We start from the raw sequence: 25,544 nt of genomic DNA, 5'->3' as shown, positions 1-25,544 counted from the left end.
CATAGGTGTGTCAGGAGGTGTGAGTGCGTCACGCCGCTGCCCTCCGCTACGTTATTTCCTGCGGAGGAAGAGCGACGTCTCTGACAGCGAGGGAGGGAGGCTTCAAGTTCTCAACAACAGAGCCGATCGGGATTTCTGCGCGTCCGGGACCAAAACACCCTCCCTCCTCTCCTCTCCGCTATCAGACAGGCGACCATCCCGGCAACATGGTGTGGAAATGCTCCGGATAGCAGCCTCTGAGGTAATCAGCACTCTTTATTCCCAGAGACTGATGTTATGTAACCGTGATTATCAACCTTTAAGAGGATTTCCATTCCCACACATGTGGAGTTGGCAAACTTGACATCTCACTCACACAGAAAGCGACTTTTTGCTGTTGTTTTGCATGAAGGTGAATGTTGTTTAACTGTTGCTGCAAGTGAACTTCCCGTGGAGCCATCACCTGTCTGTGTAACAAAGCGCCCCCGCTGTATGGAGATAGGCTCGGGGTGCCTCTCCATCTGTTTGCGCGTGGAGCAGAAACAGAGAGAGTTACTACACTAAACTCTAACATGGGGGAGATTCCTTGGCGCATGGGTGACCTTGGTTGCAGTGAGATCAAAGGTCCAGACAGCTGACCCAGAGTCAGCAGATGGCACCAGCAGATGTGAGCTATTCTTTACTCTGCACAGCTACTCTGTCCTGCTCAAAATCTTAAATAGCAAGCGACCACTCTGAGGTGAGAGGAGCATCAGCAGGTACGCCGCTTTGTGGTTTGGTTCTAGGTGTGTGACGTCTCGTCACAGCTCCTGTTTCCTTGTCTAAAGATAGAGGCCACCTCCTGAGACTATGGTTCCTCTGGGAATTTAAAACACAATGTCCTCGGAGGTGATGGGGGAAACTTAGGCAGGGCTGGAGTTATCTGGAAAGGGAAATAAAGAGTGCTGTTGACCTGTTCGCTGCAGGTTTCAGGGCGACAGTTAGGCGACAGTTTTCTGGTGATCCTAGGTTCTGGGGACCCTAGGCGAAGATATATAAAAATCTGTCATAGTGTAGATGGAAGGGGGTTTTGTGGAGGACTGTCTCTAAGTATTTAATTTACTATGTAAGTCCAAGACTTCTGAGAACCTGGAACCATCAAGTTAGGTGTAGATTTAATCATGTCACATGTGGGTGTGGAAAGAGCTGAGACTTTAGAGAGCTTCATCAGATCCCATTGAACAAAGGAGTTAAATGGAAGGAAACGGCTTATTCTCAAAACACGTCGGGATGAGACACGCACAGAGATACATTCATACAAGTTCATGTACTGAGTGATCCCGCTGCTTTTTACTGTCTTGTGCAGAGACTTATCCAGCCATACCTTTAATTGCCGGCTGTCAGGAACATCGCTTTGTCAAATGTGCAGCCGACCTGCCAGACCAGTTGGTCAACAGTTGTCTCGACGTGTAGAGCCGCACTGCACTTCCTCTCTTTTATTTGAAAAGTAAACCAGAACAGACGGCGGTTTATAGATACACTATGTGATATGGTACCCAGTAGGTAGGTAGGTAGGTATGCTGTAGGTACGAGGACACGTCCATGTACACAAACAAACGTTTCCCCCCCTTAGACAATTTTGGCGTCAGTCGTCAGGACCTGTCCCCTGACATGCTGCAACACAAAGAGCAGATAAACAAGAACAAGCATGCCAACCAGACCTGGATCAATCACGTCCTCAATGTTTGGCCTCAGGAGTTGACTGAGTGCATGTTTTCTGCCCCAGACAAATTAAGTTGTACACAATTTTAACCGGTAGTACACTTTGACAAAGAAGGTTGCACAATCTGATACAACCCACGTTTCCGTCACAGATGTGTGCAGCTGTGTAAACTGAGATTTTGCATCGCATGAGCTCTGTGATGGCTCCGGCCCTCCCTTTACGTTAGATTTGTTAGCATGATAAAACGTAAAAATGTACTGTGATAAATTCACTTGGAAAAAAAAGTAAAGGATTATTAATGCATACTCGTTTCACAGCCATAATATGCCTCAGAAAGATCTAATCTGCAAAGTACATATAGTTCATAGTCAAACAAGAGAAACATCTGTCGCTGTGAATTGCTGGATGTTGGAGAGTGCTACAGAACACGATCACTGGCCGCAGTGATGTGATGTGGTGGTGCGATGGCTCAAGCAGATGTCTTCCACCCTGCTGTGAGCAGCTGGGAGCTCCACCAAACTCTCACCCACACATATATACTTTAAGAACCGCTCTTAAAAGTCGACACATCCTGGACAGACAGGCGGAGACACACAGGTAGACGGTTTACTTTACGAGACAAAGCAGAGACTGAAACAGCCATCACGCAGTCTAAACACAAAACACGATGCACAGAATACACTTCGTCACGGCCAATAAATCACAGTGAAATAGTTTGTAATGAGAACAAGTTGGGATTTGGCATGTGATGACAGTTCATTTTGAAATGACGCGCTGCTGTTGACTCACGGCGCCTGGTTCACTTATCACGCAATAACTCTCACATTATGATTTTAAAAGCCTTATCTCCTTTGTTAGCGCACGTCTGTTTCGCAAAGGGTGACGGAGTTCAAAGATTTATGTCTTGTAGTTTTTACGTGAACATAGTAAGACATTAATCTGGTTAGTCTGAGCTGATATTAAAGCTGCAGTTAAAACTTTTGTGTCCCCCTTCTGGCAGAGAGACGAATTACACGAAAACGCTATTGCCGTGTGCAAATGACGTATTCCTACATTCTATGCGTTCTCAGTCTCTTCTATTCTTTCACTGCTCTTTAATGGGGGAAAACCCACAGCAACAGCAGTTTGTGTCGCCTTCAGTTTATCTGTAGCATCAGAAAAATTTCCTGGACTTCCTAGTTTCCGTTTGATTCTTCCTGACAGACAGGAACATGGAATTCATAGAGCCTTAGCAACATTTTTAACTCTTCTTCCACCGTACTCCTAGTTGCTGTTGGCTACCCCATCTCCGTGTCTATGCGTCAGCTATTGATGCTTCCCTGTGTTTATTGTTGACATTAGTTTTCATACACAGTCGATGCATAAAATGCTTTGGTACCAGTGTGCCACCTAGGGATTTTGCCACAGACGGCAGATTCAGACATGAATTGACATGTTCAAAGTAAATACTGGGACACTCAGTCGTGGTGGGTCTGTTTGAATTACTGGCCTTTGACCTTAGTTAGCTTAGCAAACATTACCTGAACTTGCCCCTTGATCGTATTTTACTTGTATTTGACAGCTGTTAGAGAGAAACAGAAAAAATATCTTCCAGCTGGGAATGAACCGTCCTAACCCCCCAAACCTGAAACTTTGGTGTATGTCTTTATTGGGTAAAGGAGGTATCATTTGCATGCAGAGAATATCAAAAAAAATATCAAAACAAAAAATGTCATACATGTGGTGCTGCGTCTATACAAATGTAATCGTAGCAGTTATGTTATACAATGATTTGTAAATTTATCAACTCCTCTGTGAATATGAATAAAATCCTCTATCAAGATAAACGCACAAATGGAAAAAAAGGGCCTTTGTAAGAACAGTGTCCTCATCCTAACTTTGCCCTCTCGTCACAGTGTGCGTGAGTGAGGGCTCGCTCACCATGGCGGGGGATCTCTACTGTCCCCCATCCCCACTGGGGGACTCCCTCCTGGACAGTCCACTGTGTGGGGACCTGATGGACGATCTTCGTGACTTCTCTCAGTCCATAGGAGACGACACGCTGGGGTTTGATTTCCCAGAGTACCAGAGCATTGCTTTGGGGTCCAAGAGTGCCATCGCACTGGGTGAGAATAACTGGCGAGGAAAGAAGAGAACATGTAACAGTGGCCATGAGCAGCCGTGTTAAAATTAGACACACACAAAAATGCGCTAATGAGCTTAAGTAATTGTCTTAAATGGCTCTTAAAACATTGCTGCAGACAGGTAATGTGAATCATTACTACACTGACCTCCCGGCCTTTTGGCTCTTTTCAGCCTTAAAGAGGCTCATATGAAGCACTTTGTATCTGATAACAGAAGAGTCCTCTCAGTCCTGTGTCTCTTCCAGGACGTTGCCGCCACATTCCTGAGCAGCACTTGAAAAAAATTACCAAAAGCATTTTTGGGTCCACAGGAGACACTTAACCAGCTACTCAAGTGGACAAAGGCAAAGGCCACTCTGACAATAATCGCCTGTGTTGGCTGAAATACTGTGGCTGTTCACACAGGACTGTTAGCCAACTTTAATCCTAACATGTCCTTAAAATATTTTTTTTAACACACACTATTATTACAATCCATTAATTCACTGTGTAATATGTTTATGTGGGGAAGCTAATGGTGGCTAATTTTGATTCCGCACATTCAGCAGCCAGCAGTCTGGTCCCTAGTAAAATGGTGGGAATATAATAATGCAACAGGGATATATTTCAGATGAAACACACAAACTACGTTACAAAAATTGGAAGTGGTGCACAAAAAATGGTTGGCTTTCAGTCGGCAGCTTCAGTCGTAAGTCGTGAGAACGCCGCTGCTAGGCAACTGTTGCCGTACACTAAGGCTACCAGTTGCATGCTAACTTAATCTGGGGGGAAAAAAAACTTTTGGACAGAAAACCCTAAAAAGCTACTTTACATTTAAATATATCGATTCATCATCCACCTTAGCCATTTCTGAAAACTTTAGCGTAGCACATATCTTGTCAACAGGGACCTGAATGTTTTAAATATGCCATACTGCTGCCTTAAGAACCCCATTTGAAGGTAGCATACCCACGGAAAAGAACTACAACTACACTACTATGTTGTACAGCTGTCAGTTTAGCTTAGCTTAGTTTGGCTTGAGACGTCTGAAAAGTTAGCCTTTCTGTCTCCGCCTCTTAAGCAACTAGCCTATCTTTCATAAATGTATAGTAAGCTAAGCTAACTGGCTACAGGCTGTGTCCTCTGCCCATTTTAACTCAGATGTCTATTTGGATTTACTCACTTTTAAAGCAACCCTCAAGTGGCCACTTGCAGAACTACAGTTTTTTGCACTTTCATGTTAGCTTTATTTATCATCCTCTTATTTTGGGAGCAAATAAACCTTATTTCCAAACACAATCAAAACATATAGTGTTGTTAGTTCCCTAATCCACCTGCTCTTATTTATAAATGCGTGACTGCTTTTTTGAGAGCAGATGTAGATTATTCCAGGAAGTTGATCCGCCAAATCGGAACAGATGCTTTTTCAACCGGTAAATTCAGCGAGATGACTCACCGCTGTCTCCTCTCTGTTGTATTGTCTACTATAGACACCTTGACCCCAGCCTCCAGTCCGTCATCGGGGGTGTGTGGAGCAGCGCCCGACCCAGAAGAGAGCCGCAGCCCCCTCAACCTTGAGTGCCGGGTGTGCTCAGACAAAGCTTCGGGCTTTCACTACGGGGTGCACGCTTGTGAAGGCTGCAAGGTAAGAAGTGTGGGACTGAGACTGGTTGCGGCGCTGCACGTTGTAGTCGGCACGCAGCGACACACTGTGAACTGAGGCAAAGGCCACGCAAGTCCTATTTGGATTCTGATATAGCGTGTGTTTCAAAGACAAATTGACTTCTGTGTGCCAGCATGTAGCTGTGCAAAGGTGAAAAACATCCCACAAACACACTCGCATGTACACATGCACAGGCACCCAAACACACACAAAGCCTGGCACGCCGAGGCGCATGACCTAGAGGCCAGTGGAAAATTTCTGAGACATGCAGCCAGGTCATGTGAGGTGGGGTACATGGCCTTGGTCGACTTATCACCCCTGCCCTGCTTGGCACGGAGCCCAACTCAGTGACGTTAATGCACACACATTTGTACACACACGGAGCTGCTACAGGGCACTGCTTATACTACCTCTCACAGGGTCACTTTGTCATTTACTGATGTGTGCTTTGCATTAATATCGTCTTTGATTGAAATTGAAAGTAAATCCTTTAAGTCTGAATGTGCTCAGGTCAGCAGGACATTTATGTGCTGGAATTCCCGAGATTTAAAGCAATACAGACATGTTTATAGCAGTGAGAACATTCTGTAACTCAGGCCTCAGCGATCTGGTCTGTGTACGTGTGAGGATCATCACCACATTGTTTGTGCGGTCATGTGAGTTTGTCGTAGCCTCATACCTCTCTAAGCTGACCGCAGGTTGCTGCTGACGCTAATCTGAGCCTTTGTTTGCTATTTTAACTTGTGTCCATACGCTTTAAACTCTCGCCCCATCCGCCCAGTGACCGTGATGATAAAGAAGTCCAGAGTCTGGGTGGCACTGCCAATATATTCAGCAGATGATGTTTGAGTTGCCACATGTGTAGTAACTGGAGATTTCTCCTGTAGTCTGGACTGGCACTGTGCATCCACAGACCCAGGCAGGAGGTTTACGTTTCGCAATTTTTATTCTCTCTCCGAGTTCTGCAGCGACTCCTGACAGTTGCACAACGCTCATCTGGGAGATTCCGATGCAAAACAGTCTCATTAAACACGTCCGGTTTATGACCCACATTTAACTCATCACAGTCGCCGCCGAGGGCGCTCGTCGTGCTCTGAGATCGTGACGCCCGTCGTGGCACACCATCCATCATTGTGTCTATTCTGAAGCACGGACGTGACGACCTTTAGCAGTTTGACTCGCCGCATGTGAGATTGTGACAGCACCCTGCTCCACAGTCCTCTGACCGGTGATGTTGCTGCATCATGGAAAAGTCTCGCTTGTGATATGCGGCAGCCGCAGTGCGCGCTTTCCATGCTGGGCGGGCTCTGTGTATTATTTCAACACGTCGCTTTGAAGAGAAAGACAGAGAGAGCACCCAGCAGTGGGAATGTGAATGCAATGTGCTGTGATGCTGTGGTGTGAGGATTATGTGGAACATATGCGGGACGTTTAGGCCAGAAGGACATTCAGAAAAAAAGTAGAAAGTATTGGAAAGGTAAATCATAAAGCCTTTACTTGCTCAGTAAATGGAAGTTTGAGTAAGATGTAATTTAAACCTTGCTGTCTGTTTTATTATGGAGCCCTTGAGGGAATGTTGCACAACGCACCTCTCTGCTTGTCTTGTTACTCACGTCTCGTGTTAGATATACGGACGTGCGTGCCGTAAACACGCACATCTGTTTTCTCTCCCGTTGTCCTTTTAATGGATTTCTAGTGGTGCTGAACTGTATGCCGCGGCCTTCAGAGTCGCGATTTTGCCTCACTTTCCCAAAACGGGCCCATTTGTATCACTCAAAATGACACAAAAATCACTCTTCAGCATGAAAGCAGCCTCGTCCTCTCGTGAGACGACGGCCGACTTCAGAGGCTCGCACACTTTTCCACATGTGTGACATGTGTTGCCTCGCTCTGGCCTGCTGCCATCTGTCTCAGTGTACGTTAGAGGGCTGCAGGGTGTCTCAGCCAATCGGGGATCTTGTTCACAAAGGTCAAGTCAGGCCGCACACCTTTGAGCGCCTCTCTCTTTATGAATAGACGCTAATTTATAGGGGGCCTGTCCAAAATGTCATACAATACGGGTATGACCAGGGCATAAAATGTACACAATGCATGCTTTATAAGGTGCTGCTGATCTGGGTGACTGACGGTGTGTAGCGTTCATTGCAGATGAATGGCGTTACTGAGTGACGATGACGTTTGTGCTCAGATATTATAGATAGACCCACATGTTGTCCCAGGGATCCAAAATGACCACATCAACTTTAGAATCACAGCGCTAACAATTCATTTAGTGAATCCACACTTTTAACCATCAGGACGAAGGCTTTATTATATTCACGTGACCTGGAAAATTTATTTTTGTGTTAAATCGTAATATTTAAGATTACATTCATAGTGAGCTACGACTAACATCTTTCTTTCTCGATCAGGGTTTCTTTAGGAGGACCATCAGGCTAAAGCTGGAGTATGATAAATGCGAACGCAACTGCAAAATCCAGAAGAAGAACCGAAACAAGTGCCAGTACTGCAGATTCCACAAGTGCCTGTCTGTGGGCATGTCTCACAATGGTAAGGGTAACATGCTGGTTAAGCTAACTGACAGTGAAATGAACTGTAACAGCAGCATGAGTATGAAGAATCATAATGTCACTCAAACTCTGTAATGTCTAACTGATGTTTGCTAAAAATTAGTTACCATGAGTTAGATATGAGCTGACATTAAGTTTTCATAGGATCTAATTAAACTAGTCTTGTACACTGACAAAAAGTTCACTTTGTGTATATTCTTCTATGTTTTTTTGTGTTTTTTAGAGTTACTAGTGTGCTGGAAAATTATTAAAAACCAGTGATGACTCATCCTGCACTAGGGCGCGGATACTAATTTTGCTGACTCATCCTGCACTAGGGGGCGGATACTGATTTTGCATCCAATGAAATCCTTTCTCATTCCCTCCTCCTCCTTTTCTGATCTGTTTTTACAGGAAACCCATAAATATGTGTAAATGGATAGCACTCTGCTAACGGCTAAACTTTAAATCTTATGAATCCTGGAACTAATTTATAAAGGTCACGTTTTGTATTAACAATTTCTATGATCGCATTAGTTTTAATATCTCCCTACCCAATGACCGATCTTTACATTGAAATCAATTGAGACATATGGTGCCCTGTACCGATGCATTGCAACACTTCCATAAACCTGTGGTCAGAACGTATTCAGTTTACACCACACCATGTGTTTTTTTTTTACAACAGTAAGATGTATCCTTTCGTGATTTCAGCTCCAGTCGAACATGCTTTACAGTGAACGGCGTGCTCTAGGAGCCGGCGTGACGCTGAGAAAACACGAGCCCATATAGCTGCACATCTGGCCTGTCATCTGTGCTGACGGCTCAGGGGTCATCGGGTTTGTTATTGTAGCCTCCCGCTGCAGACAGAGCAGTGTCAGAAACATGAGAGGAAGATAGAAATAGAACAGAATGCAGCAGATCTTTTGTGCACGTTTGTTTGGACGCATGTATGCTCGCGGCAGTTATGTGTCTGATGTGTCTGCGTGCAAATTAACTGTGAAATTAAACTCCTTAATAAGTTCCTAATGGCGAATGTTTCATGCCCCAGCCATCAGGTTCGGTCGGATGCCCCAGGCAGAAAAGCTGAAGCTGAAGGAGGAAATCAAGATGGTGGAGAAAGAAGTGGAAAGTCCCATGGAGGCTGACCACAAGATCCTGGTTAAGCAGATCCACGAAGCCTACATGAAGAACTTCAACATGAACAAGGCAAAGGCCCGACTCATACTCACCGGGAAAACGAGCACACCGGTAAACAGGGAAATAAATCCACAGGCTAAAGTTTGAGAATTTGCTCTGTGCCACCTACACACAGTCTCCTCTGTCTCTTCCAGCAACCTTTGATCATTCATGACATGGAGACCTTCCAGCTGGCGGAGAGGACGCTGGCGGTCCACATGGTAAGCGGTGACTACGCGGAGTCCGACGGCGGCGTAGGAGACAGACAGGTGTTTCCAGCTGTGGCGTGCGAGGAGCTCGAGCAGAGGGAGGCCGAAGCCAGGCTCTTCCACTGCTGCCAGAGCACCTCGGTGGAGACGGTCACGGAGCTGACGGAGTTCGCCAAGGCTGTGCCGGGATTCCAGAGCCTGGATCTAAACGACCAGGTGGGTTCAAGGTTGCTTTACGCCAAGGATGTTCTGTGTTGTTATGTCTGAATGATGGTCTATTTTCCCCGTCTACCTTTAGGTGACTCTCTTGAAGTACGGCGTCTATGAAGCCCTCTTCACCCTCCTGGCCTCTTGCATGAACAAAGATGGGCTCCTAGTGGCCCGCGGCGGAGGCTTCATCACCCGCGAGTTCCTCAAGAGCCTCCGGCGGCCGTTTGGTGACATGATGGAGCCAAAGTTCCAGTTCGCCACGCGCTTCAACGCTCTGGAGCTGGACGACAGTGACCTTGCCCTTTTCGTGGCTGCTATTATCTGTTGTGGAGGTAAAGCGACATTGCACAGTCTGATAGAAATGGTGCAAAAAAAACAAAAAAAAAAGTGTGAACATGATGTCCTTTCCCTCGCCCTCAGACCGTCCAGGGCTGGTGGACGTGTCTCTGGTGGAGCAGCTGCAGGAAAGCATCGTTCAGGCACTGCGGCTCCACCTGCTGGCCAACCACCCGGACGACACCTTCCTCTTCCCCAGGCTGCTGCAGAAACTGGCCGACCTCCGTGAGCTGGTCACGGAGCATGCTCAGTTGGTGCAGGAAATCAAGACGAACGAGGACACTTCGCTGCACCCGCTCCTGCAAGAAATATACAGGGACATGTACTAAAGAGCTAACACGCGGTCTCGAACAGGGACACGTATTAAAGCATACACAACTTTAACTGATTATGCTTATTAATGTACTGTAAGTAGCGTCAAGTGCCGCCGCTGTGGCTGCACACTGCTGTGAGCATGTGACTCTCTGCTGATGGAGCAAAACCCTCCATGTTTTTGGAGGGGAAAGGCAGCTCTTGCAGAGAACAACATATTACCACATTGCTGTGTAGAGATATCTAAGCTAAACAGGGAGCAGGTTCTGCAAATTTGTATTTTAAAATGAATGTCCAGATATTAATACTGTGTACCAGTGCCTTAATGAAGTTTGTAGCATTATCTTTGACCAGTTTGAGGAAAGAAGCGGCTCAGTATTCATCAAGTGCCATCACGTTTCCACTACCTGACCTCAGATTTATTTTTTCGAGCATCCCCCTCAAAACAAACACCCAGCCTTACTCCTACTGAAAGGAACCTTTTTTTTCTTTTCTTAAAAAAACAAAAGACTGTGATTTCATGTATTTATATTAATCATATGTGCAACATCTCACCTTTGACCTTATTTTCCATTGTCTCAGAGTACAATCCTGCCATTAATGCATTTTTCGCTCTCTGAAAAAAACACGGCATTGGCCAGTGTTGAGTATTTCCACCATAAACAAAGCAATCTGTTCGACTGGTTCCTGTTGTATTTTGTAAATATGACGAGAATGTGGTGACCACGGTGAAAGGGACTTGTGTGTGTGTGTGTGTCTGCGGGTAGGCCCCCAAGAAGAGGAGCTTCCTGCGCCATTTTCTGTTCTTCAAATCCCACTGTAATATTAAAATGTTGTTTCACGTCATAATAAATAATATTTTTTATTATGTATAGTGGAGTGTACAATGAAATTCCTTTGCTGTTTGTGAAGTCAGATGCCTGTCTGGGGTAGTTTAAAATAAACTCATATATTTAACTAGGTTTTTCTCTGTAATGCGTGATTTATTTGCTTTCCTGATGAAATCGATCGTATCTATTCATTCACCGAATGCTTGAATTAAAAGAATTTGTTAAAAGGCTTTTCTGAGGCAGCAGTTTTGAGCTGTCATAGAAGGAAACCCACAGAAGGAACTAATAAACTTAATGATAGCTTTGTTCCAGGCGTCCCATTGAGCCTTTTATGTTATTAATCACGCCTGGGTTTTTCTTTTAATGACATGTTGTTTAACTATCTGCTGTAGGGGGGAAAAAAAAGATAATTATTACTACTTATTTTACTACTCTTTTTATTATAGTAAATTGCCTATTTTAGCAACCCACTCTTTAAACTTTAATTACATTTTAAATACCAGACAAATGCATCTTAAAATAAACTCTAAAAATAATAATAAAAAAAAACTTTCGTTCACATAATCAAGTCCAAATGTTCAGAACCTTTTATTAATTTGTCAGTGAATATTAAACATATGAATTGACGCGGTTGTAACTAAACAATCGCTTTAAAACGACCGTATTGTCATTTGCATTAAATTTGTGCTTTACTCCCCCGGCCCATGTGGTGGCGCTAAAGCTTCATGAAACATTGGACGTGTAGTCGACACGAAAACCAGGAAGTAACTTATTTTCCTGCTGTCAACGATGGAGCAAACTACAAGTGAAAAACCTCAAAAAACATTTACGTGCCAGTTGTGTGATTTGAGTAGCCCCTTTACTTACTACGGCCAGAAGCCGCCCAACACCAGAGCTATTGTGTAAGTGAAAATACAGAGACAGTTTGAGAGCGCCCCGGGGCTAGCTCGTGCTAAAGCTAATGTTGTTAGCCGCTGCGTATTAGCATGCCATTTCCAGCTGTGGGGACACGGGGAAACTGCTTAACTATGTCACAGTCACACTTACACCAACTATACGAGATTTATCCAGCCTAACGGCTCACAATTAAAGTATAATCACGTTGATTTTCTGCCCATTAGGTTGCTTGAGGAGTGTTTTGTGACCAAGGACCCCTTCAGTCCAGACAAGGAAAAGTTTCTAGTGTTGGGGTCTTCCTGCAGCTTGTGCAACAAGTGTGTGTGTGTTGGATCGGTAAGACGTCTCAACACTTTGCCACATGTCTTGTAATTCACTTTATCAAACCATTTGAATGTCTGGGCGCACAGACGTTACAGTGTTTTTGCAAGGATACGCAGAGTTCTTCTGCGTGACACTGTTATTTCTAATCAGTTGAATGTTGAGAGAGAAAAACTATAATCATGAGCCGAAACCGAACGTCCTCCCTGGGGTTGATGTGCTCTTGTTGTAGCTTTTTCTCTTGGCATGAACTGACCTTGCAGAAGAGTACAACTGCTGATAAACATGCATCTGCGGTTTGGATGTTTTCTCTCGGATGACTTTGCAATCATGTGGCCTATGTGCTGATCGAGCGCCGTGACTGTGAAGCTCTTGGAATCGATCGATGCAGTTTAACTGGCGGACAATGAGACGTCTTTGCACCTTGGGATGAATGTGACAAGTTCGACTTTACGTGTAACTGGAGCACCTTACTCTGAGCTTTGCTTTGTCTCCTGCCAGGACTGCAGTCTCTACTACACCAAGAGGTTCTGCATGCAGTGTGTGAACAAACACTTGGACCAGTTCCCCCATCAGATTCAGGCTGAGCTGGCTAAGAAGAAGCAGAGCTCCAAGGCTGCCGTCTCATGACGTCTTGCAAGACGTCCATAACCTGCTCACCAGTCTGCACCAAATGCCAGAGTACATTTATCGCAGTAAAGCATGTGCAAAGGTGATTTGCCAGGCAAAACCATACTGGAGGGAACCACCAGAAAATGTCTGTGGACTGTATCATCTTGCAATCCTGTTATTTATTACTCATAAAGACTTATAATATCTTTTAATTACCAGAGGAGTTTTTTCCACCTTCGTGTCTCCACTGGTAAATATGTTAACATTCAATTACAGATGTAAAATTACAATTATTGAGCCTATCGCTTGTTCAGGGCAAGTTCAGCTACTATTCTTGGATATTACAACCCCGAATGCATGACTCAAACAAGTGTAGTAACTGTGTAACTAATGTTTGTTTTAGTGGCTGAATCTGACGCCATTGCATCAGCCCACTCAGCCACATCCATCCAGCAGCTCCTTCTGCTGTGGCATCTTCATGAGACACTAAAAAGGCACAAATCTTTTCACCGAACAATCAAAAACGCTAGAAAATAATGCCGTACAGAGATGACAGTAATATATCTACGGATTTAGATTTACTGGTGGAGAAAGCAAAACTTCGAGTTCCAGGTTGAGGTTTTATATCAAGTATGATCTAAGTCGTAATATTTCTAATGGTGAAGAAAAGTGTGGCCCTTAATGTGTTGGTTATGCATGTGTGACCGTAACAAAATGTTCCCGTGCCTCATTTTTCACTTACCGGCCGAATCAGTGCGCTCAGGCTGATTTTCAGTTCAAGGGCGGCGCGCGCAGCTTGCAGGAGCAACATAAACACATTATGGATTAAGTTCGATGGCGGCGATAACATCGATAAAACAGACGGCCTCGCTGTGTTTATCACGAGATGCTTGAGTCTTTTCAAGGGTTAATTGAAACAGCATGGACTCATAGGCAGGCCCAGCGATTTTTTACTGGCAAAGGCTGCAGAGGAATGCAGATGTCACTAGCTGCACAGTTTAATACGGGACATTGTGAACTCCTGGTTAAGTAGCGCTTACTGTTGCTGTTTTCGGCCAGTGATTACAGGATTATGCAGCTCTGGGCAGCACGGAAAACAAATTGAAGATATGAATTTCTTTGAGTTGTGAAGTCTTAAATGGGAACTTCTAAACATTTGTTGTTGTGTTTTTTTTTTTTTTTGTTTTATTTTAAAACTTCACCGGGCTCCTTGGCGTTTAAATTCTAAGCACACACACGCAATTACAAGCAGTGAAGCACAAAAACCACCCCTGTGGCACCGGTGGCAAAGTCTGACAGCGATAGGCTCCGTGCCAACAATGACGGAAGGCCTCTGGCTGAGAGCTGATGTCATTGGAGGCTGATTTAAAGCTTTCTCTCACAGTTTTTCTGCAAGAAACCTCGCTCCCCGTCTCTGTGCCCTTCAGTAACCTTGAATTTGTAACTGAATGGATTTACACTGATTGAATCAAGCGTGCCTAAGCCGTTTATGAGCCACCAAATCAGATCATGCAGTGATATCTATCAGCATACAATCATTTGATGATTGATTTATCTGATAGGACTACCAGCCTGGAACAGGGCTTCAAACTGCCACTAGCAGTGTTTTGTTTTATTTTTTTGTTGTTTTTTTGTTGTTGTTGTTCCTTATCAGGTGTCATAGTCGATGTTCTTTATTCGCCACAACCTGCAGTGCACTAATACTAAATGTCAGCACATGAGATCAAATAAAGTCTGTGACCTTTAAGTGTTTATTTCATGTCTGTCCCGGTCCCGAATGCAAAGATAAAAGATGATCACGCTTTTATTTATAACCGCACTCTCCCTTTCATTTGTTCGCGTGTGTTTAACAAACCAAACAGATTAATTAGGCCATATTCATGCATAGAGTTAATCCAATTCAGCTCTGTGTTGTTGTTACCCCTGTTCAACTTTAAGAGAGCTCAATGGGCGGTCCTAGAGTGCAGACCAATGAATCGCCTTCTCTGTTTAAATAGTCCTTGATGTCAACTTTTCTTCTTCACTCATAGCTCCCTCTAACGCCATGTTGGCTGTTATGACTTGACGTGTTTTCATCTGCCTTACTACGGACTTGACAGGAGTGGCTTTCTTAAATCCCCCTGCGCCTTTGGAGACGGTATTTTTTCCCCCATTTTTCGTGCGCGCACGCGTCTTGGATGATACGCGCGGAGCATGCACGCATCATTCCCGTGACTTTGCATTTGAAAGGAATACAACTTGGAAATAGCCGTTTGAAAGGCTTCGGTTCTTGCTCGTGTGTGTGTTTTTTCTTGTCATATGTGCAACAAAATGTCAGATGTTCGCCTTTCTAATGCGAGCCCGACATTGGAGAGGGTGGATGCGCGGCAGCGGGACAACATTAGACCTTCGGTCCGCAGAAACCTATTTGGTACACCTGACCCAGAGGAGATACGGAGGCATGCGGAGGCTGTGGTGCAGGAAGAAGTGCAATTGTTTAGGGATACGTACAATTTCGATCCGGTCGAAGACAGACCGCTCACTCCGCGAAATTACGAATGGACGAGAGACGACGACCCACCGGAGTTTTTCGTCAGACCGCCTCACGGACGCCCGCAGCCCCGGCGAGAGGTTGACGTGCCCGAAGACAACAACCGGCAGGATGTGGAGGAGAGGCGATCGCGGAACACGAGCGGTTCACGGAAAAGACGCTCGGAAGCCTCAGGTGAGGAACTTTTCTCGGGCTGTCACATTTTTGAAGTTGCACGGGTCTCCGCGGCAGCACGGGGGACGCGGAGCAACGGTTGTTTGCAGCCGCGAGCTCGGTGGCGGATGATCTTTTGACTTCTCATAACGTGACATTGGAGGGGGGAAAAAAAAAAATACTTCCGAGAAATGCGCAATATTGCACATTTGCAGACAGTCCCTTCTTGTTGTTCTGTGGTTACTTTTTCGCGTAAAAGGCTCAAAAAAAAAAAAAAAAAAAAAAGGAGGAGGGGGGGCACAGCCTCCTGTTTGGCCGCGGCACTCTGCCGAGTTTATCAGGTGACTTTTAAAAGCGCGGACTGGACACCCCTGACAACTTATTCTGTCCTGTCTGCCAGGTTCTTGTTCCAGCGAGGGTCAGAATAAGCGGTTGCGCGGCGACGAAGATGATGATGATGATGATGAAGAAGACAAGGGTGCAGGAAGTCAGACGGTGAGCGCCGAGGAGAAGAGACCCAGCAGGCCAGATGAGCTTGGGGAGGTCCAGTGAAAACCCGCCAGGTCAGAAGCCACCATCGACATTCGTTTCTTTTGCTTGAAATGACAATAGTCCTTCTTTTTTTCCCACTGTGTCCAGTTTGGCCCCGTGTTTACTATGTCACGGCAGCTGTAAACAGCTGCTTTCTTAAACCCAAGGCGTTCAGACTTAAAATAACTGCTTTTTTCAATTGCACCATTCAAGCAGCCTGTTTCCTCTTTATGTCCCACAGAGCGGAGAGACCTGTTGCTGGTGAATACTGTAGCCTTTCTCATCATCTGACAGAGGGGAGAGATTTTTTTTTTTTATATCTGCAAAGATATATTAAAAAAAAAAAAAAAAAAAAGATTAAATAAAAAGCAGCCTGAAGAAGGGAGGAGGAGAGGCTGCACAAGCACTGAATATGTACACTATCAAATTTTGGCACTCATTAATTAAATTGCCTCAGAAGCAGCAGACAATGTAGCAGTGTGCAAATGGATTTTTGCTCAATTGTTTTTTTTTTTATTATTATTATTATTTTTATCTACTACCTATGTTTCAGATGTAGCACATAAGAAAGCATGTTATGCTTTTTATACCTTTTGTTAAAATGTGTTTGAGTAAATGTGTGAATTTGACTCGGGAAGTTGCAGTGCAATTTCCAACAGAGAACTATTATTTTGTTATAGTGGTCATTTGTATCATTATTCAGGTAATTGATGTAAGTTTAAAAAAAAAATGCAGATTTAAAACGTCAGGGTTATGTGGAAGCAAATTGGCTTCACTTTTTCTGTGGCTTTATTTTCCCAGTGTTATCCATCTTTTGTTTTTGAAGGCCCAGATGGTCACACTGTAAGTTGAGGGTCCATCTAACTGGGAATTGCCATACTAGATAAAAGTTTACATGCAAATAATGTCTCCCTGTGTCCCAATTTATATGTCTTTATATTTTTTTATTTTGTTTTATTTTTTTATTTTTTTTTCAAGTGGGTTTGCCAAAGTTTCTACTTTTTTTTAATTTTATTTCTGGGGTTAAAGGTTGGGGTGGGAGGGTGGCTAAACTGCAGAGCAATATCCAACCAAATTTTAACAGTATTTGCTAATAATCCTAAGAGGTAGCTTTTTTTTGTTCTCCTTCTTTTTGTTTTTTTGTTTTTTTATTTTTTAAATTAGGTAATATTTGGGTGACTTTTTCGGTCACACACCCAGCCCCTTGTAATAGGTGTGGTCCAGGTTAACATAGACAAAATATGTTAAAAAAAAAAAAAAATCACTGGGCTTTTTATGCAAGTATGTGAATCAAAGATTTGTCTTTGTGGTGTGGAATTCATGTGGAACATGTAATTGCACTATTGTTCATTTCTCATCGCAGTGAGGGCAGAGAAAAACAAAGTGACACCGCCTCACTTGGTGTAAAACTTTGAAGTGTACCTGTGTGCTTGTTTTTTTTTTTTTTTGGTATTTTTTTTTTTCAAAAACACTGAAAAAGTACTAATTTATTTATGTCAAGCTTCTTTTGTGGGTGTGTGTTTAGCGTCCCAAAGCGACAGTTTTTTTGTGCATTTTTGTAAATATCTATTTTCATTATTGTTTTTAAGATAAATAAATAAAATTGCAAAACTGAGCCTTATAATTGATTTTATCCCCGTGTGTTTTGTATTTATTTTCCCCTTAGAACCGCGAACTTCATTAATTAAAAGAGCCCAACGCTAATGTGTAATAAATGCATGTGCTCGTTATTTTCACGTCAAAGCCTCGTCACCCCTTAAGAAAACACACAAACACACACACACACACTCCACCCATGTAAACTGGCACACTGATCATAGTAATTACAAAGTCTTGCACAAAAACCTGGGCCACGGCCATATTAGAGGTTTAATTGTTCTTGCAGTCTGAGGAGTGACACAGCAGTGATACGATTAACTACAACAGTACAGTAACCGATCAACACTGACTAATGAATCACTCAGACGAGGAGTAGCTGTCACAGTTATCTTGAGCTTGCAAATAACTCGGCTGCAAGCTTATTTCTCTTGGAATTGGACTGTTCAGGCGTTTGCCAGCTCCATTTCCTACAGAGCTGCCATTTCGAAAGGTTTGATTTTATTTGCTGCAGTCAGGAACACCGTGTACATCTTGTGTGCAGGGAGCGGGGCCGTGACTGCGCTGAATCGCCTCAGCCCAGCTCTGCTCACCAAAGTTGAAAACAACAAGGGTATGTCCTGAGGAAAAGAGAGGGAAAAAAAGTTTTTGGTTATTGACTTTCCACGTCTCCAATCGCAGCAGAGGGAAGAAAAGCAGACCACTTAGGAGGCAGCCAGTCAGAGAGCGGTGGGAGGGAGCCTGGGACAGTACAGGCTGTTCTTTTCATAAAACACACACCACCCAATTAGTTTCATTGGCTGACTCTTTCCTGTTGATACCAGCGTGTAGCAGTCAAATACAGAGTGAGTGAGAGAGAGGGAGAGAGAGAGCTATTCCTATGATGCCTCATTCTGGCTTTGAGTGTCTGTAGTAATTACTATGGAGCTCATGGCCTTTTGTAAACTTGTAGTGGATTGTTACATATTTGGTTTTGACAATACACATTTGTTTTGTCTTTTTAACACAATGTCAAATGGCAGACACATGTTTAAATGCGTCATCATTTAAGCTGCTTTCAGAAACAAACACACTATGTGCTATTTAAATAAAGGTTGTATTGTTTTGTGTAGCACTTAAAGCTGCGTAGTGGGGAGGTTTGTCTCCCCCTTCTGGCAGTGAGAGTTGTTGCACAAATATTGTTGACAAGCGTGTGGAACACATGCCTTCAGCAGGAAACATTCAATTTAATGCGCCTTTTTTCTTGACAATTACCCCGGATCCACTTTGTTTTCCAATGTCTGCACGATTCGATCTGCTCGCACTGATGCAGTTTCCAAGTGTGAAGCCGGAAAAATAGAACAGTCGCCTGCTTTTGGCGGCGCGGTTCCACGCTTTTGGGGCGCCTCTGAAACACGCCGTATGGAAAACACTTGAATTGCCACAATCTACTGCAGAGCCTGGTGGAGATCCGGTGTTACTGCAGTGGGGCGCAACCAAAAAAAGTTTGAGGAGCACTGGCCTCCAGGGTCCTGACCTTTCACCTCCAGACTTCCCCTTGTGCAAGTAATGGCAATAAGGGCAAAACTATGGAATTACAGTATTTAAACCAGAAATGTAGACCAGGGGTCTTCAATGTTTTTCAGGCCAAGGACCCCCAAAGTGATGGAGACATTAAGTAGGGACTCCCTACCTACTACATGTTTTCTATATTAAACTCGGCTTAGTGCTATTTATAAATATACATTATTATTATCATTTTGCATTCAGTGTTAAGTTATCCCTTATCCATTCACTGAAATATGGTGGATTCACGTTGATATGTATTTAAAGGAATTTAAATTTTTGAGGGGAAATTACAAAAAATATACATATAAAAAATGTCTAATCAACCAAAGATTTTGCGACCCCCCTACAGTACCTCCGTGGACCCCTAGGGGTAGCAGACCCCCCGTTGAAGACCTGTGATGTAGACTATTTCCCACCACAGAAAAGTGTGACGCTTCCTCTGACCCCTTGTTTTCCTTTTATCTAAGATCTTTGACATCCTTGTTTTTTTTAAACTACAATCTCCACCAATGTGAAATTGCTGGCGACTACTCTCCATTGTTTCATCTCTTCAATCTGGCTTTGGTGCCGGTTCCCTCCCTTTTCCGAGATGTCCATACGCATCGGAGTTTCCGGACCTTCTCTCGTTAAACTGGTTTTCATGGATCCCTACCTTTGCGCCTCTTTCACGCCCCATTTTGTGCATGTGCAACACTTTTAAACGAGGCCACGGCCTTTTTTTGCAGTAACATTCTGTGGACAGACGAGTCAGAGATAGAGTTGTGACAGGCTTGGCACGGACCAGCAACAGGTTTTCAAGAGAATAACTTCAAACCAAGTGAGAGGCGTGGTGGTGGAAATATTATGGTTTGGGTTTGCTTCGCCGTCCCAGTGACTTGACAGCACGTAGCATCGATTCAACAAGGAATTTCTGCATCATATCAAAGAGCGCAAGGAATGTTAATGTGACAGCATCTACATAATAACGGGTGTTGCACCGTAGGTGGACCTGTGAATGGGATAATGTTCATACGCACATGAGCAGATCTGACGCAGAATGGCTAAAGTAACAGAGGGTTGTGGAATGAAAGGGAAAAAAATTATATTTTGGGGGGATTTGGGATGGGTGGCACATGGAAGAAAACCCTCACCTTGGAACTGGGGAAATTTTGCAGGCAAATTCAAAAATTCCAGCAAGCCAATGTCAGAGATTGTAGGATAATTATGCAACACACCAACGAGAAGTTATTTTCTAGGGGCACGGGCATACTTTCCACATATGAATGAGTACACGTGTTGATGTTTTTATTGAATTAATTATTGAAAAAGCTTTCTCTGCTGATAAAATGTTCGTCAGTCGTGATATATGAAATGTGGAAACTGTTTTCCTGGTAATGCATTTACATACAACTTTATATCTATTTGCGGTCTTATCTCGCCCGATTAGACTTCTCAGGACTGAGGGGGGGACATGTGCAGACATGTCTGAGATGACAGCACCCAGTTCATAAAATACTGTAAGCTTTAATTAGCCAGTGTCCAAAGTGTAGTCTGTCAGGTGTCTCGGCCAAGATTTATGACTGTAATTGCCTATTCTGACGCAGTGATGATCTTATCAGACAAAAATAATGTGTTGTCTGAACCTGACATCAGGGAGGGTTGACTCACACCGTAACAGTTCATTTTAGTTCAGCGTCAGCTGTTGTATTCAAATCACCGGATTTGCACTCTTTAAAAGGTTTGTTTGGTGCAGTTAGCCCTGTTGCAGCTCTTTATTTGGAGAAGGAAAACACATCCAAGAGAGCAAATAATGGCAGAAAAGATTCTCAAATCCGAAATGAGGGAATGAGGTAAACCGTCGACCTCAAGGTAGTGCAGGAAGAGGGTCAGCGGCTCGTACATTACGCCGTGATACAACGATGACATCACCACTTTAAAGGATTTCAGAGACCTGTGGTGAGTATAACCTCAAAACCACGGTCGATAGAGGGTACAGTTCTCTCTGTGTTTGTGTACGCTACCCCGGACTGACCTTATTCACCATTTTACTCTGGCTTGGAGAGAAGCAGACGCCCACATTCACTCACTCAAAGCCATAGCCACGCTGTATTTTACCAGGCTCTTGTACCTTTTAAGAAGTATGAAGAGTTTAATCAGTCCCTGTACACTCCGGTCTTCCTGTGAGCCTTCCTGAATTTGCTTCCAAGGCAGGAAAACACTTCCATACTCCCAGCGTTTAAATTAGCAGGCCCCTAATTATTGCTGCAGATAACGAGAGGAGAAATGGGTCATAAAAGTCTGACATCTCGGAGCGGACGCTATTAAGAGATATTCAGCAGAGGGCCTACAAAGTATGAGCTCATAACTTGGCAGCCTTAACCAGGGGGATTGGAGGTGTGTTTTTTTGTTTTTTTGTTTCAAACAAATGTCTTGTTTTAATCTAGAAATACAACTTCCCCATCTGTTCCATGTTATGAATTTGTCTGATTTTCTTTCTTTTCTTTTCTTTTTTTTCTTTTTTTTAGACGTCATAGTCAAAGTTTTTACAAGAGCGTAGCTGCTTTACTTTTTCCTCTTCGCTCTGCCTCATGGTCATGTGCTCTTGGCAGTGGTGAGGCCAGGAGAGATAAAGTGGAGATAGTTAGGCGAGAAGAAAGAAGAGAAGGGAGGAAGAGAAGGGAAAGAGGCAGAGAATGATTGAGTTGAGAAAAGGAAAGGGAAGAGAGGCACGTTGGCTGTGTCTTGTTGCAGTCCGGCCAAATCACATCCAGCGCAGGATGTAAACAAACTAATCTGCCAATGTGAAGTCTTTACACATTTTGGTTTTGCTCAGGGCTGTGTGACTCATGCAGGCTAGCTATGTGACTTCAGATGCTGGCTAGCCTGCTGCTACAGTACTAGAATGTTTAGTTTGCCTTGCAGCAGGGGTCACCAAGACTGTGCAGGCCTGCTGTGTTCACTACCAATGCATACAGATACTCTTTGACACAATGGATAGAATGAAACTGCTGAAGTTCTGAAAATACTGCATGCCGACAGGATTTAGCATCCAGTAAATCAGAACTATTTAGACAAGTTCCTTAAAGTTTTCAACCTCCAGATTGTAGTCCTGAACATTGTGTTACCATGACAAGCATTTCTTGCACTGTATAGAAGGTTTTCATAGCACATCATCAGCGTGTCATAAATCTGGAAGTCGCCATCTTGGAGGCACTCAGCAAGGTAAACAAAGTGCATGGACTTAAGTAGATTGTCGAAAATGGTTAATTATTGCCGTGTTTTTGTCTGTACCAACTGGGCAGACTGTTAAAAAAACATTTGGAATTTTACAGACTGTCAAAAGTTATTATAAATCAGAGAGAACAATGCCAAAATCAGACTAAAACAGGCACTAATGGTTAGCAAACCAGGATCTTCCAGGCAAAACTCTAGACAACATCAGAATTTCAGCCCATTTCTTAATTGAAATGTTGATAGAAGCGACTTTTAGTGACTTTTAACTAATTTTGTAGCGTAATGATAATAATATGGATCCATTGTGATCCATAAGATCACCAGATGCCACTTAATATTAGAGACACTAATGTCAGAGAGCACTAATGACTTATATCTGACCCTGACTACAGTGTTGCTACAGTAGCAACACTGTTCTGAAAATGTAGAGCTAAAATCTTCCGTATTTCTCATTGTATCCCAGGTAAAAAGTCTGACCTTTAACAAAAGTATGACCCAGATTGGATGCCATCTGTTGGAATGACAGGTCAACAGATATCACCTTTAGAAACAAGTAGCTTAATTGCTACTTGGTAGCTTGATATGAATTATATTATTATCATTACACTAGAAAATTAGTTAAGATCCGCTGCTATCAATATTTCAATTACCTGACAAGAAATGGGCTGAACAAATTTGGATGTTGTCCAGACTTTTGCCTCCTAGTTCCTGGTTTAGCTTGGCTAACTACAAACACCTCCTTTCCTCTAATAACTCTTGGCATTATTGTCTCCGATTTGCAATAACTTTTGAAGATTTTTCATGGTCTGTCCAATTGGTAGAGCCAAAAACATGGCAATAATTCTTATTATGACACGTTGATGACGTGCCATGAAAACACTCCCATACAGCGCAGCCAAACAAAACCAAGGTTCCTTTTAAAGGGCCACTCTTTAGATTAAGTGGCATCTGGTGATGAGAATGTGAACTTCAACCATCTGAATAACCCACCGTCACTCCTCCCATCCAAAGTGCCTTACAGTTAAAGTTAATATAAACCTAATTATTAATTATTGCTTATTATATATATATATATATATCATATTATTGCTAATATACTTTTCAATATAAAGGCTTTGTCAATATTAATTGCAACAACGGTTGGATTTCATGCTGTAAGAGTAGTTTTCTGTGGTGCACAGAGCAGTTGTCTTGCTGGGCCGTAGGATTGATTCTACTGCTCCCTTGGAAATAATCCGAAATTGTGCACTCATATAAGAATATGCCAACATTTTTTTGTTTTTATTGTAGAGTTTTTCAATAATTTTGGACAGTGTGAATATAAGTAAAAGCAAAATATACTTATTTGAAAATAATTTGAACTTTACAGTTAAGTAAGTTGTTTTTTTTTTTTTTTTTATCAGCTCCTTTGAATTTGATACCAGCAACAAATAAAAAAAAACTGGGACATGTGTAAGAAAAGACTGGAAATGCTGTGTAATGTTAAAAGAAAACACCTGGTGGTACAACTGATTAGGTGAATTGGTGACAGGCTCGTGACACGGTTTGGTATAAAAGGAGAGGAGGAGGAGAGGATGTGTCTTTGACCACTCTGTGAAAGACTGTGTGTACTTAATAACAGACAATTGAATGAGGTTTGTTAATGTAAAAATGAAAACAATTAGGTAATTCTGTCATCTACTGCACAAAAAATATGCTTAATATAGATGTCAAAGGGCAGATAAACAATATTTAGTAGGCATGATCTTCAGGCCTTCAGGTGGATCAAACAGATACAACTCTGAGTGGAAATCCCTGTAGGGGCTCAGGAACACTCATGAAACCCACCGTCTTTAAGCCCAGCTTATCACCACATTCACAAATGCATGTGAAATCCTATGAAAATACCATATATGAACAAGATCCAGACCCACTGCTGCCTTCTTTGAGCCTGAGCTCATTTAAGACGGCCTGAGGCGATCTAAAAACTGTCCTGTGGTCTGGCCAATCAAAATCTGAAGCTGTTTTTGGAGATCACGGAGTAAATGCGCGAAGGCACCGTAGCAACATTTACCGACATCCACACAATGTGATTTTTCAGAGAAGGCTTTGCTTGTTTTAGCAAGGCCGTGTCAAGCCACATTCTGCACGTATTACAACAGCACGGCTCCGTGGTAAAAGAGTCTGGTTGCTAAACTGGCTAAACTGAATAAAAGTCAAGACACATATTTAATGTCAAATTTGGTGCATTGTAAAACAGAAAAAAATATGACACAAGAGGCTTCTAATTGGAGTTGCATTTTGTATTTCTTTTCTCCAACTTGATTGTAGTAAACTTGTTATCTTTAGCTTCTGGACCATTGAGCATTGGTTGGAGTTTGGGATGGTCATTTTTTCATAACTGCCTCATTCAAAAACTGCTTTCTCAAGGATCTAAAGGATTACACCTTCAAATGCAGTATTGTAGAGATAGTACAGCTTTTGTATGGAATGAACCCAGTGTATTAATGTATTAATGCTATGGAGACAAACAGTTTCAGTCTTCAAGGCTGGCTTAATGTTGAGCTCATCCTATCCTGGGGATTTGATGACATGTGCCTCTGAGAGCAGGATGAGAAGAACAACAGCAACCAAGATGAAACAATCAACTCCTGAGGTGACTTGTGCTCTAGCTAATAACCTGAGGCCATGTCTTTTCACTGTATACGTACACCACTATTCAGGCAGCTGGGGGATGGCACGCAAAGCTCAGTGTGTGTCCGTAACGAGCATAGCAACAAGGTACAGCACCCTAAGTATCAGCCCCAGTGTGGATGGATAATATTGTTACCGTCTTTAAAAATAGGTGGTTACTAATGCCGACAAGTACCTGGTTACTATGATATGCATTTGTGGGTGTATTGTATTCATATTAACATACGAGGGTTTGCAACTCAGAAAAAAAACAACCCTGAAACTAAAACTGTCTTTGATGATCTCTGAACATCTGCAGTTTTTAGCCGTGAGTAATGTTTGACCCGAGGAGAGACGTGTGGCTACAGGAAGTATCAGCGCTCTCTAAGGTCAGCCTGGGTCGAAACAAACTCCTCTAAT

General features: G+C 43.2%; 3 protein-coding genes across 3 annotated transcripts; all 3 read left to right on the top strand.

Moving 5' to 3' along the window:
* Nucleotides 1–16: 16 nt before the first annotated feature.
* On the top strand, nucleotides 17–11,203 carry pparaa (peroxisome proliferator-activated receptor alpha a). Its single transcript, XM_047574652.1, has 8 exons — nucleotides 17–241; nucleotides 3,577–3,786; nucleotides 5,274–5,428; nucleotides 7,858–7,996; nucleotides 9,047–9,246; nucleotides 9,330–9,599; nucleotides 9,682–9,925; nucleotides 10,014–11,203. The coding sequence occupies exons 2-8, from the start codon at nucleotides 3,603–3,605 to the stop codon at nucleotides 10,256–10,258; spliced, it is 1,437 nt and encodes a 478-aa protein (XP_047430608.1). The 5' UTR covers nucleotides 17–241; nucleotides 3,577–3,602; the 3' UTR covers nucleotides 10,259–11,203.
* Nucleotides 11,204–11,801: 598 nt separating this feature from the next.
* Nucleotides 11,802–14,648, top strand: cdpf1 (cysteine rich DPF motif domain containing 1). Its single transcript, XM_047574654.1, has 3 exons — nucleotides 11,802–11,973; nucleotides 12,193–12,304; nucleotides 12,791–14,648. The coding sequence occupies exons 1-3, from the start codon at nucleotides 11,861–11,863 to the stop codon at nucleotides 12,917–12,919; spliced, it is 354 nt and encodes a 117-aa protein (XP_047430610.1). The 5' UTR covers nucleotides 11,802–11,860; the 3' UTR covers nucleotides 12,920–14,648.
* Nucleotides 14,649–14,906: 258 nt separating this feature from the next.
* On the top strand, nucleotides 14,907–17,748 carry LOC124999680 (cyclin-dependent kinase inhibitor 1B-like). The gene is made up of 3 exons (XM_047574653.1): nucleotides 14,907–15,605; nucleotides 15,985–16,147; nucleotides 16,357–17,748. Exons 1-2 carry the CDS (start codon nucleotides 15,200–15,202, stop codon nucleotides 16,134–16,136), a joined length of 558 nt encoding a protein of 185 aa, XP_047430609.1. The 5' UTR covers nucleotides 14,907–15,199; the 3' UTR covers nucleotides 16,137–16,147; nucleotides 16,357–17,748.
* Nucleotides 17,749–25,544: the final 7,796 nt, after the last annotated feature.

The sequence above is a fragment of the Mugil cephalus genome, chromosome 22 (assembly GCF_022458985.1).
Source record: "Mugil cephalus isolate CIBA_MC_2020 chromosome 22, CIBA_Mcephalus_1.1, whole genome shotgun sequence".
NCBI lineage: Eukaryota > Metazoa > Chordata > Actinopteri > Mugiliformes > Mugilidae > Mugil > Mugil cephalus.
Note: the sequence above shows the minus strand (reverse complement) of the source record. Positions and strands in the feature narration are given on the sequence as shown.

Coding starts and splice junctions, on each gene's coding strand:
- LOC124999680 (XM_047574653.1), top strand. CDS start 15,200: ATGTGCAACAAAATGTCAGATGTTCGCCTTTCTAATGCGAGCCCGACA. Junction 15,606..15,984: donor AAGACGCTCGGAAGCCTCAG/GTGAGGAACTTT, acceptor CCTGTCTGCCAG/GTTCTTGTTCCAGCGAGGGT.
- cdpf1 (XM_047574654.1), top strand. CDS start 11,861: ATGGAGCAAACTACAAGTGAAAAACCTCAAAAAACATTTACGTGCCAG. Junction 11,974..12,192: donor CCCAACACCAGAGCTATTGT/GTAAGTGAAAAT, acceptor TCTGCCCATTAG/GTTGCTTGAGGAGTGTTTTG. Junction 12,305..12,790: donor AGTGTGTGTGTGTTGGATCG/GTAAGACGTCTC, acceptor GTCTCCTGCCAG/GACTGCAGTCTCTACTACAC.
- pparaa (XM_047574652.1), top strand. CDS start 3,603: ATGGCGGGGGATCTCTACTGTCCCCCATCCCCACTGGGGGACTCCCTC. Junction 5,429..7,857: donor ACGCTTGTGAAGGCTGCAAG/GTAAGAAGTGTG, acceptor TTTCTCGATCAG/GGTTTCTTTAGGAGGACCAT. Junction 9,926..10,013: donor TGCTATTATCTGTTGTGGAG/GTAAAGCGACAT, acceptor CCTCGCCCTCAG/ACCGTCCAGGGCTGGTGGAC.